The 18,936-nt window shown below is 49.2% G+C and overlaps 1 protein-coding gene across 18 annotated transcripts in view; it reads right to left on the bottom strand.

Moving 5' to 3' along the window:
- LOC144124450 (uncharacterized) overlaps positions 1 to 18,936 on the bottom strand; it is a 425,125-nt gene that overhangs the window by 44,718 nt on the left and 361,471 nt on the right. For all 18 annotated transcript variants that reach the window (XR_013313175.1, XR_013313176.1, XM_077657111.1 and 15 more), the window contains one exon: positions 13,603 to 13,714. Coding sequence is in view for 16 of the 18 variants with exons in the window: in XM_077657111.1 (XP_077513237.1) it covers positions 13,603 to 13,714 (112 nt within the window). In the remaining 2 variants the exon portion in view is untranslated. The remainder of the gene's footprint in view (positions 1 to 13,602; positions 13,715 to 18,936) is intronic.

The following is an 18,936-nucleotide window of genomic DNA, read 5'->3' as shown; positions in this document are numbered from 1 at the left end:
AAAGGCCTTTTCGAATTCACCAGGCTTCCACTCGGCGTAGTGTCAGCGCCCGCGTTGTTTTGGCGTGAAATGGACAACTTGCTGGGTGATCTGCCGCACGTTGCTGCTTACTTTGATGACATTTTGGTGACTGGCCAGACCAATGAGGATCACTGGAAGAATGTGTGCAGTGTCCTTGGACACCTGCAGGAAGCAGGGCTCTGCCTGAAACCGGCCAAGTGCGAGTTCATAAAGGAAACAGTTGAGTACTAGGGCCATATCATTACAAGCAAAGGCCTGCAGCCGAGCCCTAAGAACTTTGAAGTGGTCCTTTTGGCTCCAAAACCACGAGATTGAAAGACACTCCAAAGCTACATCGGCCTCATTAATTTCTACAGGAAATTCATTCCCAAGCTTTCAACAGTGTTCACTCGCTCAATCACCTGCTGAGTCCAGGCATACCGTGGTCTTGGGAGCAAGCTCAGGAAGACGCATTCTGCCAAAGTAAGGCATTACTGGCATCGTCATCGGTGATGGCACATTTTGATCTGGGGAAGGCTATGGTGTTGGTCACAGATGCGTTGCCCTATGGCCTTGGCGTGGCCCTCGCACAGAGGGAAGCAGATGGAGTGGAGCGACCGATAGGTTTTGCGTCGCGAAGCCTTGCCTTGGCGGAAAGGAACCACAGTCAGCTTGACAAAAAGGCACTCGCTGTTGTATTCGGAGTTACGCGCTTCAAGCAGTACCATTGGGGTCGCAGATTTGAAGTTGTGACTGATCATAAGCCGCTGTTGGGTCCCTTGGTAGCAGATAGGCCTATACCAGAGTCATGTTCTCCGCGTTTCTTGCGCTGGGCATTGTTCTTATCAGGATAGATCTATGTCTTGCGGTATAAGCCTAGTGGACAGATTCCTCACGCAGATGGCCTCAGTCGGCTGCCCCTGCCCGTGAGGGAGGCTAACGTTGAATGCCCTCCAGAAGTTTTCATGCTCCAGGGTTGTTATCCAAGGGTGCTATCAGCATCAGTCGTGGCAGCAGCCACTAAAAAAGACCCATGTTTGGTACAGTTGCGAGAAGCTTTGTGGACGGGTAGAGGGCCTCCCTTGGGAGAGCCTTGGAAAGCATTTGAAGCTCGGTTCCCGGAGTTCAGTGTCCAGAGTAACTGCATTTTATTAGGGAGCAGAGTGGTGATCCCTGCATCGCTACAGGCTGAAGTACTGCATCTTTCTTCTACACGAAAGTCATCCCGGGATCTCAAAAATGAGAGTGGTTCCCCGCAGCCATGTTTGGTGGCCGGGACTGGATGGACACATTACGGCAGCAGTCCAGGCATGCCGTGTTTGTCAGGAGAACCAGCGGATGCCTAGGCCAGCGCCTGTTAGGCCATGGCCTTTTCCCGAGAGGCCGTGGTCTCGTTTGCATGTAGATTTCGCCGGCCTGGTGCAGAATGTGCATTTGTTCATCGTGGTGCACGCATTTTCGAAATGAATAGAGGTCTATTCGGTGACAACTTTAACCGCAGCAGTTACAATCCAGACCGTGAGACAGATTTTTGCAGGTCAGGGCTTGCCAGACTTTGTAGTACCGGACAACGGCCTGGTGTTTGCGTGTGAGGAGTTCAAGGCATTTTTACAGAAGAACGGCATCCAACAGATAATGGTGCCACCATACCACCTAGTGTCCAATGGCGCAGCGGAGTGGGCAGTGCAGAGCATCAAGCAGAAACTTGTGGGGTTGAATTGGGGAGATAAGTACGTTCTCCCCACTCAATCGCGGCTGACACGATTCAAAGCCGCCCGGACCCCACAACGTGATCGCGTACGCTACCGAGCGCTCGCCGACCACGGCGGGCCTTGCTCTGGGGGAACAAAGGAACGACACATTGGCTGACACAAACAGGCATTTATTGCTACAGAAACAATAACGCCAGCTAGCAACAAGGTACGCTAATGAATCAAGGTCGTCCAACTCACCAGCAAGGTTCCGAGCGAATGTTCGCCCGCGCTAGGGCAAGGGATATATACTCTGAAGGCCAGACGGGACGAGTACGGGAGCCTGTCTCCCCGTCGCTTCCCCGCCGGCGAAGAGCGGAGCCGCTAGCGACGCGTCCGCTCAGGCCGACGATCCCAGCCGAAGCCCCCCTCTCCCGCGCGCGGGCTTTGGCAGTCTCCGCGCAGCGATGCTGGCGCCCTCTCTTGCCAGTTAATGTAACTCACAAGGGAATGCGCTCAGCCTCGAGGTGAGACCGCCGCTGCACGGTGCCTCGCGGGAAAGCAAACTCAGGGGGCTGCAGGGCAGGTCCCCACATCCCCCCAACCTTAAATAGACCCACGCGCCTGAAAGTACATGCTATGGAGGAGTCTCCTGGTCTTCATGTCCTTGAGGCACGTCTTGCAGTGGAGGTCACGCCGACAGCGTCCACGCAGACTTCCGCGGTATTCCGAAGGCGGCGTGAAGGCCTCCACTGGGACGACTCGCATGGCCCGCAGGCTACCGTGTCCGCAGGCCAGCGAATCGAAGGCCGGTGGTAAAACTGCAGGCTAGGATCCTGCAGTAGTCGCCAGGGCAGCAGCAGCCGGAGGTGACTGCTGACTGGTCTCGCCACAGCTGCCCCGGATGGATGCGGCGAACAGGATACAAGCCGCACCGTCGCAGCAGGGGGCAGCGAGACGATGTGCACCGGACAGCAAGCCTGGGTGGCTCCACCGAATCTGCAAAATTGCCGAAACGCTCTCGCGTGCCTTTAACGTAGGTCACGGGAGGGGAAACGGCATCCACAAGGGCCTCGTGGCACAATGCCTAACTCGCTAGCAAAACGTGTCGGCGGCTGTGCAAACGCAAAGTTCGAGTGAACAAAGCCCTTTCTTGAGTTGAACGAGACTGCTCAGTTCGTGCGAGGTTACAAAAAAAAAAAAAACGGGCAGGCAGCAAAGTGCGCCCCCTCTCAACGACACGGTCCGGTGGTCGTGTCTCTTTTAACGTGGTGCAGGCAGCTCCGAAAAGCCTCAGGCCTAACTACCACTGACAACGACCGTGACCGCCACAAAGACCCGAAACGGGTTATGTGCGCGCAGCCGCGAGGAGACGTCAGCTTTGTGGGGTGGTCCTACCCCGCTCACTGCACAAAGCAGCTTCTGAGCGGTCGGCGGCCACCGTATCGGACGGTGTCGGAGCGCCCGGTGCCGAGCTGCAATACCAGCGAGCTCGTAGCGGCACACCCGGCTCCCGGAGCCGCGACTCCCAGAGTCGAAAAAGAGACAGTAGAGAAAATATATACAGAAACTCGGACCACCCACGTGGCTTCCGTACTCACTCGCTTCGGGCTCGGCGACTCCGCGGGCGCTAGGCCTCGCGCTCCCTCGATGCGGACCAAGTGATTCTCGCGAAGAATCTCCAGGGGAAAAAAATGTACTGAGCATGTCGAAAAGTTCAAACACGCTGCAGAGCAGTACACCTCGCACTCAAGAAAGCATGTCGCAGGTCCTAGCGATCAAAATTCACTCTACGCCTAGCACTTGTCAAGTCCGGACAAGGAGCGTTCCTCGAACCGAACCGACAGTCGTCCAATGTTCCAAGAGCAGGCCCCACGTTGGGCGCCAGATGTGGGGATTGAGTGGGGAGAACGTACTTATCTCCCCATTCAAGGCCGGATCAGGAGATATTCGTACACAGCTGGCTAGAATCTTACTAACATACAGGACCACACAGCACGAGGCAACTGATTGATGTCCTGCTGAGCTGTTACTAGGCAGGAAGCTGAAAACAGCCCTCGACTTACTTCGGCCGGATCTCCGGAAGGCAGTCATGGTGAAGCAGCTACACGAAAATGTTCACAGCAACCGGAAGTCAGTCAGGGTGACTAACCAGGAGCCAGGAAAACAGGTATTCGTGCGGAATTTCCAACCTGGGCTACGTTGGGTGCCGGCAGCGGTGGAGTCGGAAGAAGGGTTTGCAGCAGTGCTGAGACATCCAGGTGGCTGCATGTGGACGAGGCACCACGATCATGTACGAGTAGCACCGCATGCGGTTTTTCCAAGCACTCTGGCTGGCAACGTTGTCGCTGGGGAAGAGGGTGTACTGTCACCTGATACTACGACTGCAACTGTCGCTGGAAACATCGACTCAGGCCATTCTGAGGAGAATGCGAACTCATCGCCTCAGTTTTCCTGTGCAGACGCTGATGCCTCGGGGTGTACCGGAACAACGCAGCCAATGCAGCGGACACCCCTTCGTCACAGCGGCCGAACCCGGAGAGCTGTGGTGCGATATTCGCCATAAACCATTTTTTCGGGTTGTGTTCCGTTCTGTTCATGATCTTTATTGTGCATGCCCCTTTTCTATAAAGAGGGGTGGGATGCTGTATTATGACAACCTGCCGATCTGGCAGGTGGCATTTTTAATGGCTATTAATAAACGTGCTGCGGCTGGCCTAGTCGGTCGGGCACCTGCACTGAACAGCTGACATTGTCGTGTCATTCCTTGGAGATGACACTGGTGCTGCGACAACTCCTTGGCCGTGTCAAACTTACATTCGATAGAAGGCTGCGATGTGCTGCCGAAACTTGTTCGTTTCCCGCTTTCCACCAAAAGCACGTTGCGCGAAGCATAATGTTTACTCCTTAGGTGGAGTCGTTGTGCCGGACAGCGTCCACAGTTTGACATTGCATGTCGCTTCCTGCAGATTATCCTTGATGGAATGTTTCCAGATCGGACTTTTCATGCAATCAGCCATATTGCTGAGACAGGCACTGCACACAAACCGATATAATCCTTTTGCACTTTTGGTCCACAGAGCTGAACAAAACAGTGCGGAGATGCGTAAAACAGAACTATAGAGACACGGAACTGTGAAGCGCTGACAATGCAGCGGCGTGGGCGCGCAAACCAAAAGTTAGAAACTTTTTGCAATTGGCAATTGGCGTTGCGTGCATTCATTGAGAAAGTAATTGAGAAAGTAAATTTTGAGGATAATGAAACAGAATGGACTTATACCATATTAACTCAATTACTTGAGCTAGAGCTAGCTAAGGTGCGAGGCAAGCCAAAAGGGAAAAGACGCGAACCCGAAAGTTGGTGGGATGAGGAGGTCAAGAAGGCGATAGAGAAACGCCAGGAAGTGTCCAGGGAACACAGATATGCCAAGAAGAAGGGGGAACCAGAAGCTGAAGTGAAGAGAAAATGGGATACCTTCGTAAAGTGTAGAAGGGAAGCATCCTATTCGATTAATGAGAAAATTAGAAGAAAGGGTGCACAATGGATGTCAAAACTAAATAACAAGGATAGAAAAGCAGCTCAGAAATTCTGGAAACATCTAAATACAATGAGCAATAGGACTAGGCTAGAGCAAAGGTTTATTCTTACAGATCAGGATATTCGACTTGAAGGAACAAGGATGACGGCAAAATTTAAAGAAAGAAATGTTGCGTATAATTTATCGAAGGAGAAAACACTGGCTACTGCAATTGCTTCACTTGAGCAAAGAGAGTGGGAAAGGGAAGAGAAGAAGATTCATAGTAGCACGTCGTCAGGACCATATGGTATTCTGGTATTTCGATTATGTTAATAAAGAAGCTAGGACCAAGATCCAAGCAAACAGAGGTAGTGAACAAAAGGATAGTGGATGGCAAAGCCCCCGATTAAGTAGAATGAACATGATATATAAGGGAAAGGGGGACAAAGCTGACATAAGCAACTACCATCCCATAACAGTGACATCTGTGGTTTACAGGGTGGTGATGCAGAATACAAAGGACAGATTGCAGGCTTGGGTGGAGAACGAGGGGGTGCTAGGGGAGCTACAAAATGGGTTCCGGAAACAAAGGAGGTTGGAGGACAATCTGTTTTCATTAACGCAGTGTATAGAAATTGCTGAAAAGGAACACAGGCCCCTAAGCTAGCATTTCAAGCGTTATTCAAAAGGATTTGTGGGACATACCGGGCACATTGGGTGTGGAAGATGGAGTAATTAATCTTTTAAAAGATACATATAAAGGTAACAGAGTGCTTATAAAATGGAAAAAAATGTATCAGAGCTTATAGCGATACAGCGGGGGCTTAGGCAAGGATGTCCTCTGTCTCCTTTGTTGTTCATGTTTTACCTGCAAGGGTTGAAGACCACGCAAGAGAGCAGCGGACTAGGCTTCAACCTCTCTTTTTTCAAGCAAGGGGAATGGATTAAACAGTCATAACCGGGACTAATATATGCGGATGATATAGTGCTAATGGCTGACGGCAAGGAAGATTTGCATTTTATAGACATTTGTAGTACAGAGGGACATAGATTAGGTTTCAATTTTAGTAAGAAAAAATCAGCAGTCATGATATTTAATGATCATGGCGGCGAGCATAGAATGCAGGAGTTCATGCTAGAAGTAGTGGATGAGTACAAGTATCTTGGGGTGTGGATAAATAACGGTGCTGAGTTACCTGACAGAGCATGAAAAATATGTAATGAATAAAGTTAGTAGGAATGCAGTTGTCATGAAAAATAGGGCACCGTGGAATTACAATAGGTATGAAGTGGTAAGAGGGATCTGGAAAGGGGTGATGGTTCCTAGCCTGACTTTCGGTAATGGGATCCTGTGCATGAGACCAGATGTTCAAGCAAGGTTAGAAATTAAACAATGTGGCGTAGGGAGGCTAGCTTTGGAAGCACATGGTAATACACCAAATCAGGGAGTAAAGGGTGATATGGGATGGGCGTCGTTCGAGAACAGAGAAGCTAGCAGTAAGATAGCATTTGAGGAGCGATTGAGAAAAATAGAAGAAAAGCAGCGGGCTAGGAAAGTTTTAAGATACCTGTACATAAGGAATGCTGACACGAAATGGAGAAAGCGAACTAGAAAATTGACAAGCAGATATCTGGACAGCAGTAGGGGGGCAAATCAGCAATTATCGGTTAAGAAAAAGGTTAAAGAAACAGAGAGAGCTCTGTGGAAAACAGGGATGCTGGCGAAATCAGCACTGGGAACATACAGGATTTTTAAGCAGGAAATTGCCAAAGAAAATATCTATGATAATTGTAGGGGAAGCACTTTGCTGTTTGAGGCCACGACGGGAGTTTTGCAGACTAAGACATATAGAGTCAGGCACCCCGACATAGACACGTTGTGTGGTGCTTGTGGAGAGGACGAGAAAACTGCTGAACACTTCATACTTTTTGTAAAGGGCTTCACCCTGCATTGGAAAGCAGCGAGGTTGATTTATTCAAAGCAATGGGGTTTAAGAAAAGTGAAGGAAAAGTAGATTTTAAGCGAGTAAAAGCAACCAAGTGAAGGTTATCTGATTGATGGCTAAAATCAAGACAAGAGTAAAACTTCACAAGTCATGGCTAGGTGGCTTGAACCACTGCCCAATTTAAAGGGCAGTAGTACACCTCATCTGTCCTCCTAATCCCGCTAAGCAATATGACGTCCCATTTAATACCCATTAGCTCCTAGAACAGCGCTGCTAGGCTAGCCTCACTAGATAAGGTTAAAGAGTTAAAGATTGCCACGCCCAGTTTCCAACGGCAGCCTGTCCGGAGCCAGAGATTCGTAGCATCCTCTGCTGCATCACAGGTCTGACCGCCGCCTTGCTCAGTTGCTCCACAGCCATTGGGGACTGAGGGCCGAGGGCTAATTGGTTTGTCATAGGAGGTTGTGGCCAAGTATTACACTGGGGTGGCCAAATCCTGCTCTGGCGACAGACTGCATTGTCGGTTCTGGTCACCAAGATAAGGCCACACCGCAGGCCTGGTTATGCAATTGCATCGACACACGGTGTTTTTTTTTTTTCCAAGTCTGTTGGAGAATTGCATGGCACAGAGATTTTAACCCCAGCCCTCTTGCATGAGATGCAGATGTTCTACCTCTACGTCATTGCTGCCATTCGGGCTTGTAATGTGAAGGCAAGATAACCGCTGGTCCTTAAAGGGGCTTTGAAAGGGTCTCTCAATAATGTTCAATTACAGTTGAACCCGGATATATCGAACCCACATATTTTTAATTATTGGCTATATTGAACACTAAGATTATCCCCTTGAAAATACTAAGTAAAAATATAGGACAGTTGCGTAGTATATCGAACTCCAGTTTCGCCGGCTGTTCGATATTTCAAACGTTGCGCCAGGCCCCTGGAAGGTGCGCTTTCCCCAAAGCCACTCGCATCCGGTCGCACCACGCACGGCACAGAGGCGAGCGGAGACGTTTGCTAGCCATTCCTCTTCGGGGAAGAGAGAAAAACCGGTCGTAAGTGAAGGCAGCACCTCCTCACTGGTGAGGGAGACGAGAGGACTGGAAAGAGCCAGGTGGTGGTTGCGCCCACGGCATTCCACTGCACCCCACGACTGGCACAACTGGCACCAACGGAGCATTTCTGCTGAGTTTTCTCCCTCTCTCTCCCTAATTTCCCTTTGTGCTTCGTCATTGCTTTGCTGAATCTGCTGACTCCTCGACTCTGCCAGTGCAGGGCTGTTGCATTTTGTAGCGATAGCTACATTACGGTAGCATTTCGAGCCTTCAGCATGGCGGCGCGACCATGTCCACGTGGTTGGTCACGTGGTGCAGAACAGCTGCCGGCGGCGCATGCCGTGGCTGGTCACGTGGTTCGTCACACGGTTGGTCACGTGACCATTCACGTGGTGCGGAACAGCTGCTGCTGCCGGCGGCGCGGCGCGCCGGCGAAACCAAGCTGCAACAGCTGTACGCATGCGCCGTGTCAAGTGGGACAAAGATGAAGGAGGAACGCAAAGCGAAACGGAGCGGCGAAAGACTGACTTTGCAATTCAACTGAGCAAGTTCCACTCGGCCAGCTGTAGCTATCGCGTCACTCGGGGGTTTAACCAGAGCAAAACCACCGCCAATTTTATTTCTTGTGCATGTCTTTGTTTGAACGTGCTGATTGTAGCGTGTGTGACTGCTGTCATCTAGTGAGCTATGGCATCTACGGACAAAAAAGAGAAAGAATCTGGATTTCGCAACAAAGCTTGAGGTGATCTGGCGTGTCGAAAATGACGAAAAGAAGTCCTCCGTGGCACATGCATTCGGCATTCCGCAGAGCACTCTAAGTACACTGCTAAAAAACAAGCAGGACATCACGGTGGTTTCTCGAAGTCCGAGCGAAAAACACCCCTGCGGATGGCCCCATATTAATCGAGAAGGCCAAATTGTTTGCCACGGCTCCTGGCGAAGAGAACTTCTGCGGTGGCACTGAGTGGCTGCAACAGTTTAAAAACCGCCACGGCATTGTGGGAAAAGCCATTTCAGGTGAAAGTGCGGCTGTCAGCAGGCAGGAGATGCAGCATTGGCTTTCAGAGGAGCGGCCGAAGATTGCTGCAAACTTTTCGCCTGCCGAAGTCTTCAATGCAGACGACACTGGTCTCTTTTGACAAATGCTGCCGAATAAGACGCTCTATCTTCAAGGGAGCTCATGTCACAGCGGAAAAATGAGCAAAGTGCGTGTGACGGGTCTGCTTGCGGCAAACATGGAGGGCTCGTGCAAGCTGTGTCTGTTTGTTATCGGAAAGAGTACGTCACCACATTGCTTCAAGAATTGCAAGCGGCTTCCTGTTTGTTATGGCTATAATAGAAAGGCCTATATGACATGCCAACTTTTTGTTGAATGGCTCCAGGCTTGAAACGCCGAGTTGGGCAGGTCGGGCCACCGAGTATGAGTTCTGTTAGACAACTGCTCGGCCCATCAAACGACTGGCAAGCTGCAGAACAATGAACTCAAGTTTCTCCCGCTGAACACCACAGCGAGACTGCATCCTATGGACCAAGGTATCACAAAGGCTTTCAAGGTACACTAGAGAAGGCGACTTGTTCAGCGGTTCCTCATAAACCTCCGCATGAGAACTGATCTCAAGATTGACCTGCTCGGCGCCATCCAGATGATAACCGGTGCTTGGAACGACGTAAAACAGGCCACGGTAGTCAACTGTTTCAGCAAGGCTGGCCTTGAAGTGGCTTGAGATGAATGTCCTGAAGCTATGGATGATGACCATGAATGCTTGGAGATTGCATTTCGCGACTTGTCCCATTCTTCCGGCCGTCGTCCTGTCGGAACTCATTGTTGAGGACTTCATCAACACTGACAGCAAAGTTCAGGCTGTAGCTGAGCTTGTTGATGAGGACATTGTGGTTGGAATAGCTGGCGCCTAAGAAGGTGATTCCAGAGACGACGAGGACAACTGTGTTCCAGAGGAGATGCACCCGTGCACAGCCACTGAACTGACATCAGCACCTGGACAGTCTCGAGAAGATTGAGACTAGCATTTTCAACTTCATCACTCATAGCAAAAAGAAGTCGAAAATTAGTGATTTTTTTTCCGTGAAATAAAGTGCTCTCAAGTTGCTTGCCCGCAGTTTGCGGTTCAAAGCTTTAGCGATTGGTAAGCCACAATTTGTCATGATCTCTAGTGTGGTTTAAGCCTCTATTTCTATCCGTATATCGAAGTTCCGCTATATATGAACTATTTTTCGATCCACTTAGAATTCGATATATTTGGGTTCGACTGTAGTAAGTTCGTTTTGGGCGAGTTGGCTTATAGTCTGAAAAATACATTCTTCTGCAATAAAACCAAGGACATGCGCTCTGTACCTGTCATATGTGTTTCACCCTTTGTCCTATTACACAAGAACATATTTTTCAAATCAATAATGTTGTGGTATGCCTAGGATGCTAAAGGACGCTGTTCCACAAATATCCTCTAGCAGGAATTTCTTTAATGCGTTTTGTGGATGCTGAGTTACCTGTAGTTAAAATATGAATTTCCGTATTTTCATGCAATTCTCTTTCCTCTCGTCACATTTGCACACTGAATTGTCAGCGCTCCTCCGCCGACCCCACCCAATGGGGGGAAGGGGGCTTCCCTTCTGGCCGCGGCCATGGTAGCTGTGTGACGTCAGAAAGAGTTGGCACGGCGAATGAAAGATGGCCCTCTGCTGATGGTGTAACGAGTGCTTCATGATGTGTTGCACGCAGATCCAGGCTAAAGACTAGCACCACTGGTCACCCCGTAGTGTGGCGGTGCAAATTAAAAAAAATATATTGTAAATGATCAGCTCATTTTTGAAGTTGTGCACATGGCATGAACGATCAGCGGCCTATACTCCAAATGATGCAAGCATATTATAGCCAACATCAAAAACCCCGTTCAGTGACCCTTTAAGTACCGGTAACAGAGTGGATTCCAAGAGAAAGCATAAGCATAGTAGGGGGTGCCAGGAAGTTATAGGTGGGTGGATGATATAAAGAAGTTTGAGGGGATACCGTGGCCGTAGCTGGCAAAGGACAGAGTTAATTGAAGAGACATGGGAGAGGCCTTTGCCCTGCATTGGGCATAAGTCAAACCCAGATATAACGAACCCGGGTAGAGCGAATTATGCTTTATAGCAAGCACTCAAAGCTGTCTTAGCATTATTCATGTGAAATGTACTTTTTATAATGAACTGTACATTGTATACAGCAAACATCAGTGCGTAGCCGACAATCACCCGCGGGTGCCGCGCGCCAGGGCATGTGCCCGCTTCCCCGCCTGCTCCCTTCCGCAGTGGCGTGGCGCGGGTTGGGAAAGAAAAAAAAATGACTACTAACAGAGCGCGCAGAGAGTGGAGGGGGAAGCAACAAACCAGTCGAGCAGCCTCCGGTGCCTTTGCCGGCTTCACCCCATTGCTGTGCAGCGCTTCTATTCGGCAACTGCTCATCACGTGATCATGTTACGTGCGTGCATCTCCAGGCCTATTGTGACACAACGGACAAGAACAGCGTCATAAAAAAAACAGCCAGTAGAAAAGAGAAAGAGGGTAATGTGACTTTGGCTGCACATCTCGCCTACTGCTCTCCTCCTCTTTTTCATCCTCTATGTTCTCTTTGTTGACGTTTACCATTCCTTCCTCCATGACGTTTAGTTAGGTTTAGTCTTTCAGTTGGTTTGATTGCTCCTCATGCGTTGCAGTGTGCAGGAGCTATCGATTCCGACTGTTGCTGTGTCCCCATAACTTACCTCCTGCCTTTGGTGTATTCTTCGAAGATGGCTACGAAGCAGCGGCAAGCTCTGCCGCTTTGCGTCAAAGCGGATATTTTTTGCCGTGCCGAGCACGGAGAAAAGTAAACGCTTGTCGCGTGAACTGTGAAAACGCATGAACTGTTTTCGGCATGCTGGACTGTGCCAGGTGGCTGCCGAAGCCGCGAGTGCAGCTGAAGACGATGGCGACACTGCCGCTCTTTGGGAAGAACTTGCCCGCGTTCCTGACGCTGTGCCCCAAGATGTCTGCTTCGAAGATATTGCGATGGTTGATGACGAGGTAGCGGTGGTGGCAAGCCCACTGGATGCAGAAATAGTTGCTGATGTGCTGGCGTCTGACATCAAAGAGGACGAGGAGCCGCCAGAAGACGATCGCCCTCGCCCTACTTTTCATTAAGCACTTACCGCAGCAGACGTGCTATGCCGATACTGTGCCAAGATGCAAGCAAGCGGACTTGAATTGATTGACATTTTATCGCGCTTTGAGAACGTAATTCGCTTTGATGTTACTAGGCACTCTGTGCAAACCAAGATCACCGCCTACTAGAAGGGCAGATTGCCATGCAATAAATTGTTTTCGGAGCAGATATGCATGGTGAGTGGCACGGCATTACTTTCGTTAGTGCATTTTTGCTCGACTTCATAATATCCTGTATAACAAAACGGATACTGAAACTCGTTAAAACCGGGTTTGAATAGAGCGAAATATTTGATATATTGAACAAATTCCAGAAAATCATGCTATTCGTTATAACCGGGTTCGACTAGTCAGGGCAACGATGGTGATGACAATATGTTTGCAGCCTCCACAGAATGTATTAAAGCTGAGAACCATGCCAGGTGTATGGCTCTAGTCAAATGATGCCTTACAACATGAACTGGTGGGCGAGTTGATCAGACATGGTTCTTGTAAACCAGCGCAATGGCTCGAAGCCAAACAGGGACGGGACAAAACACAGCGCTGAACTAACAACTGTTTGGCTTCAAGCCGTTGCGCCGGTTTACAAGACATGATGCCTTGTGAAGCTAACATGAAGGAAAAGCTTATGATGAATATATAAACAAACTCCTGTGACAACAGCGACCGGTCAAGGCAGTACTTTCGCCTGGCTGCTCTCAAGCATACAAGGTACGATGCCGCGTTATTTTTGGATTACGCTATTTTATTGTTTTGTCTGCTATTTGGTCATATGCTGTAGCTGCTTGTTTTGTGCCTGGCACCCACTGTAAGTAATGACAGTGTTACTGTTATGGCAACACACTGTGCCTGGCCAGCCTGGCCCCATGGCAGTGCAAACCACCATCGTTTGCTCCTTCCTGACATGGAGGACTGTGCAACGAATCACAAAAGTCCTCTCTTACAGTTCATAAGAACTGTAAACAGACAATATTTTACAACGAAATAAGTAGCCACCAGCCAGTGCTTGCCTCATTGTTTCCCACCAAGATGAAGTTTTGCACATCTGGGAGACACTGGTGGCTTCCCCCTTCCTTGCAGCAGCATGACACATCGGTCAAGCGCAACTCGACCTCAGCTGTGACAAAATGCAGCACAGTATGGCAGGCTAGGGAGCCAGCAGGTGCTGCAAGAGGACATGGAAACAGGTAAGGCCCACCTGTCGGTGCAGCCGCTGTTTGGCGGCTTCTGCTTCGGCCAGCTGCACAGCCACAGTGGTAAATTTCACCTCCAGGCTGCTCTTGTCTCGTCGCAGCATCTCCAGCTCAGTGCTGCATGGATCAGAGCAGCACTTGTCAGTTTTGTACCCACAGGAAGCTTCACTAGAGCCCAGGCTGCATGCCACAAGCCTCCTTCAGCGAGGTGTGGAGAGTCTGTGCATGAGTGACACTCCACACCTGGGAAGGCAACCACCCAGCCAGCTGTGGCCTGCCTTTCGTGCCACCAGCTTCCATTCCTGGCCAAGATTTGGTGTCCCACTGAGCCTCATGGAGAAAGGATGTACTTAAGGAGACGCTGGGATCAGAGGTAAACTTTTTTATTGGCACAAAAGCACTATTCCGCACTTCCAATGTTTGTTAGTTTGCAAAGTTTGTGGGTATGTCCCTAGTGGGCTTGCAGTGTTTGTGCCAATTGAAAGAAGTAAATGAAAAGAAATCATATAAATATCTGCAACTGGGATTCGAACCCGCGGCGGTGCAAACAGATCAGCTTTGCTGGCCACTGAGAGAGCACAAGGCTATCATCGCAGCTGAACATGATTTGTGTTAAACTCCAACACACTCATGCGCAGTGAACTGCACATCATCTTCTTGATATACTAACACTAATATCAAACTAATATTTGCACTTTGAGCTATGTGGTGGCAGTAACAGAGAGATGTGTGCTGTATGCGTTGGCATGGTCAACACTATGGCAGAAACACAGCACTAGAGCAATACGTGTTGGCATTGACAACATTGCTGTAGAAACGCAGCACTGGCTCAGTAGTTAGGGCGCTCTGCTAATGAGCCGGATTTTCCATGTTAAAGAGCCCCAGGTAGTCGAAATTACTCTGGTGCCCTCCACTACAGCACATATTTCTCCCTTTCTTTTCCTCCCACCTTCCTCCCTTTCCTTAGGTTCCATGTCCACTGAGATATGTGAGACAATTACTGCATCATTTTCCTTTCCTCAATAACCAATTTTCATTTTCATTTCATTGGCCACAGGCGTACAATGGGTAAATTGGCACTGATTATGAAAAAGTTGAAAACTGGAAGACTGGCTGCCTCATTCAGTGAACATATCAATTGTGCCAGACATTTTCAGCCCGACATCGCTAAACCACCAGACATGTTTTTTCGGGTATAGAGCGATGAAATTTGACAGCCTTTTTGAGAAGTGCACTGAAAGATTGCACATGAAATTTCATTGATATATCTTCAGCGACACTGACTATAAATTTATGAGTGTTTCACTGCTATACCAAACTTGCAGAAAGCCTGGCATGACAACAAAACATGGTAGGAGCTTTGAAGTCATTCTTAATTTTTAGCCAAAAGAATTGCTCATGCCGCGATACTCTTGAAATATTTTTATTAGCCAGATTTTTTTTCTACGCAGAAGATTATATCCATGCTTGCAAAATGCACTCATTATGATCACGTGGACAGGAAGCGCTGTGTCCTGTCCACTTTGTTGCTTGTGTCCTCGTCTTTTTTGCGCTAGAAATACGGAAAGAGAGCAGCGGTGGTTGAGCATCCGCCTCGCATGCGGGAGGTGCGGGGTTCGATCCCCGGTGCCGCCGGCTACCCACCGGTGATGCAGTGGGTGCAAGCTTTCCTCTGGCCTGGTGCTCAGCTAGTAAGGGGTGAAATGCTTGGAAAATTTGTCTTCGACCCCAGCTTGAGCAAACTAAAATACCTTGTGCCATGGCGCTCTTTGGACGCAGATGCCCTTGCACCATAAAAAATTGACCATCATCATTATCAGAAATACGAAAAATATGTACCAACTAGATGGAAAGAATATTCTAGCATTTCAAAAATGTAGGTACGCCGCTCTATAAAAATTTATCAAGGAACACAGTTAGTTCTTGTAAAGGAGTCCATTGAAAAATCGGGGGAGCTCTCCTCTCATTCCTCAGTAGGTGTGTCCCACAACAATTTTTTAAAGCTTTTAGAATTTTATTTGAGTGTCACTTTTATCCAATTTGACAAGCAGCCTTTTCTGCAACACAACGGCGTTTGTATAGGGTCCTGTGTGGCGCCTATTTTATGTGACATTTTTCTAGCTTATATTGATTGCCTTTTGGGTCAAGCTTTTAGTGAAGGTCCGGTTTTAAAGGTTTTTAGATATGATTTTTTAATTTTTTAAAAAGTTTTTAATGACTCTGCTTACGAACTTTCAGTTCGGCATATCTTACAGTTGTTTAATGACTATGGCAAAAGACTGTCTTTTACCCACGAACTCCCGGAGAATGGCGAGATACACTTTTTAGACTTGAAGCTTAGGTTAACGAAGAGACACACCTGCTGGGCGTATTTCTCACGTGCTAAGAAAGCACTCCTGCCCTACGATTCCTCCCATTCTAAGACTATAAAAAGAGCCATTGCTTCGCACTGCTTAGAATCTGCGCTTTGTAAGTCGTGTTTGCACGAAATGCACGGTAGCTTCCATAATCAGATTCGCAGGCTATTGGCTGCAGGCTTCCCTTGTTCGGTCCTAACGGCAGTCGCTGAAACCCTCCTAAAGAAGCTCGGGCCCCGACGAACGATGGCTGGAACTGAATGCGCGAGGGCCAATCCCGAGGTGATGCCTTACATTCATAAGGTTTCTCATAACCTCAAGAAAGTGGCCAGTAGGCACAATGTGCCTCTTATTTTCTCGGCGCAAATAAGTTGGCCAAACTATGCCCCCGTATCTGCTGGGAAGTTGAGCGCAGTTGCAAGAAGCAACATCAAGAAGCCTTCGTCAAATGTGCCTTGGGAGTGGTCATCATTCCCCTGTACTACGGAAAATGCTATATAGGGCAGACACGGCGCTGTCTCAACGACTGATTAAGGGAGCATGCTCAAAACTTAATACTACAAGATAAGCTCGTGAATTTAGTTTCGCATGTTCTGACGTGCAAGTGCGAGCCCCGCTTTAAAGAAGCAAAGATTCTGGGCAGGAGCGCAAGCACAAAAGCCAGAGTTTTGCTGGAGGCTTTCTACATTAACAAAAAATCGAGTGACTGCATCAGCGACACGTCAATAAGTTTGTTCTCATCCGAGTGCGCTTTTCTGGAACGGTTTCTGTAAGAAGCACACCGTCTCTTTCGTGCATGCCTGTTTCTTTCTTTTATTTTTTCTGTAGGTTCATCTTCATTGCCTGTTTGCCCCCCCAACCCCCCCTCCCTTCCCCTTTTTCGCGGATAATACATTTTGGTACTCATTCTTTCTTTGATTGTAGATATGTAATCAAATTTCCCCTTTTTCTTTTTTTCAGACAGGAAACCCAGAGCCGCCCTTGTGCAATGTGTGCATGCGATGTGTACACCTATATATTTATATCTGTTACGGAAAATAAAGCCAGTTGTTAGTAGCGTTCGTCCTTGTGTCTCCCTCCCGTGCTCGTGTCTTTTGCGCTACATCTTTTTTCAAGTATGTTTCACCAACTCATCCAGCAACAAGTTTCATTGCTGAAATTTCAGAGTGCAAAAGTGACGAGAGGAGAGAATGGCATGAAAATGCGGAGCTCCGACTGACCATTACGGAGGTGGACAAGGCTTCGGGCTGAGCAAATGCCATGTGTCAGCAGCAAGGAAAGGTTTCCCTTGACGACTGCAGGTCCATCATCGCATGCGGCGCTTGCAAAAACACTGGAGCGCGGCGGCATCAAGACACTCTCAGTGGAAATATGAAGGGCGGAGCTGCGTTGACGAACGCCAGAGGTGTCGTCGGATTTCTCTGTAGAAAACGTAGCGGTTCTGTGCCACAGGTCAATAATAGCACCATTCTCACGGAGAAAATCTACGCCCAAAATCAGGTCACGAGAACAGTCGCGGAGCACCAGGCAGCTAACTACGAACGTTGAGTCGCTGATCTGGACCCTGGCCGTGCACTGTCCAAGCGAAGTAATTATATGGCCCCCCCACTGTCTGGATCTGCATGCCAGAGCAAGGAATTGTAACTTTCTTTAGAAGCGCTGCCAATTTGCCACTGATGACTGAAAACTCCGCTCCTGTGTCCACCAACGCGCTAATGCTGTGACCGTCGAGTGAGAAGTGGTCCTTTAGTTCAGCTGCTGTCATCGACGTCGCCAAAGCTCTATCATCGGATGTCTGCGTCGTCAGGGGGTCTTTACAGCGTCGATATCCAGCGAACACGACACCAGAGGTTGCTGACCTCAGTTTTCCCAGTGAGGGCTGAGCGAGTGGTCCGCCATCGCTCGCGAGGAGTTCTGCGCATTCGGTGAAAACGATGATCGCCGAGGTGAGGGTGATCGGGACTGATGGCGTGCCATGGACCACAGAGGTTGCCGGGTCACGTACTCTTCAATCTCACGGGGCCGTTGGCCAAACCGGAGTCTTGATGCATCGGAGGGAAGACCCTGCAGGCCAAGCTCTCGATATGGGCACCGGCGAACAGGTGACTGAGCTCCCCACAGTGGAAGCACAGACACTGGCGGCAGGGCCACGCCAGACATCCGCTCTGCACAGGAATTGTTGATCACTCAGGATGTGGTGCTGCACTGGCTGCACCAAGGGTAGCTGGATGTCGTGATGGGTTGGAAAAGCTGCCGCTGGATTTGGGGCAGGCCGTCGCAGAGCATCAGCGTAGGTCGGGCAGCAGTAGTCTGTCTGGTTGGGTGGTGGAAATGCTGGTGGATTTGGGGCAGGGCGTTGCAGAGATTCAGCGTACGTTGGGCGGCAGTATTTTGTCTGGATTGGCTGTGGTTCGCCGCGTAGTAACGGAGGCCCGATAGCTTGCTGCACCTCTTCGCGGATAACGCTCATAAGGGAGCTGGCCCCTGGCTGCGATGTACCACAAATCTTCTCTAGCTCGTCACGAACGACCGCGCGGATCATGTCACGGAGAAAGTCAGTATTGCTGTTGAAAGCCGGAACGGACTCCGTAACAGAAGCAGTAAGGACTGCCTGGTCGTACGTGGTGGAACGCTGCCGGAGGACCTGCTCCATCATGACAGCCTTTGCTAGAAGTATGGTTCAATGAAACTTGTTGCTGGGCAAGTTGGTGGCACATACTTGGAAAAAGATGTAGTGCAAAAGAGACGAGCACGGGAAGGAGACACGACAAGGATGAACGCTACTAACAACTGGCTTTATTTTCTGTAACGGATGTCAATATATACGTGTACACGTCGCATGCGCACATGACACTAGGGCGGCTCTGGGCTTCTTGACAGAAAAAGAAAAAACGGGAAAATTGATTACATATCTAAAATCGAAGAAAGAACGAGAAAGCATTCCTGGAAAGTTTTCTGTAAGAATCACACCGTCTCTTTCGT

This window comes from Amblyomma americanum, chromosome 3 (genome assembly GCF_052857255.1).
Source record: "Amblyomma americanum isolate KBUSLIRL-KWMA chromosome 3, ASM5285725v1, whole genome shotgun sequence".
Classification (NCBI taxonomy): Eukaryota; Metazoa; Arthropoda; class Arachnida; order Ixodida; family Ixodidae; genus Amblyomma; species Amblyomma americanum.
The sequence above is the reverse complement of the archived record's forward strand: the minus strand, read 5'-3'. Positions and strand labels throughout refer to the sequence as shown.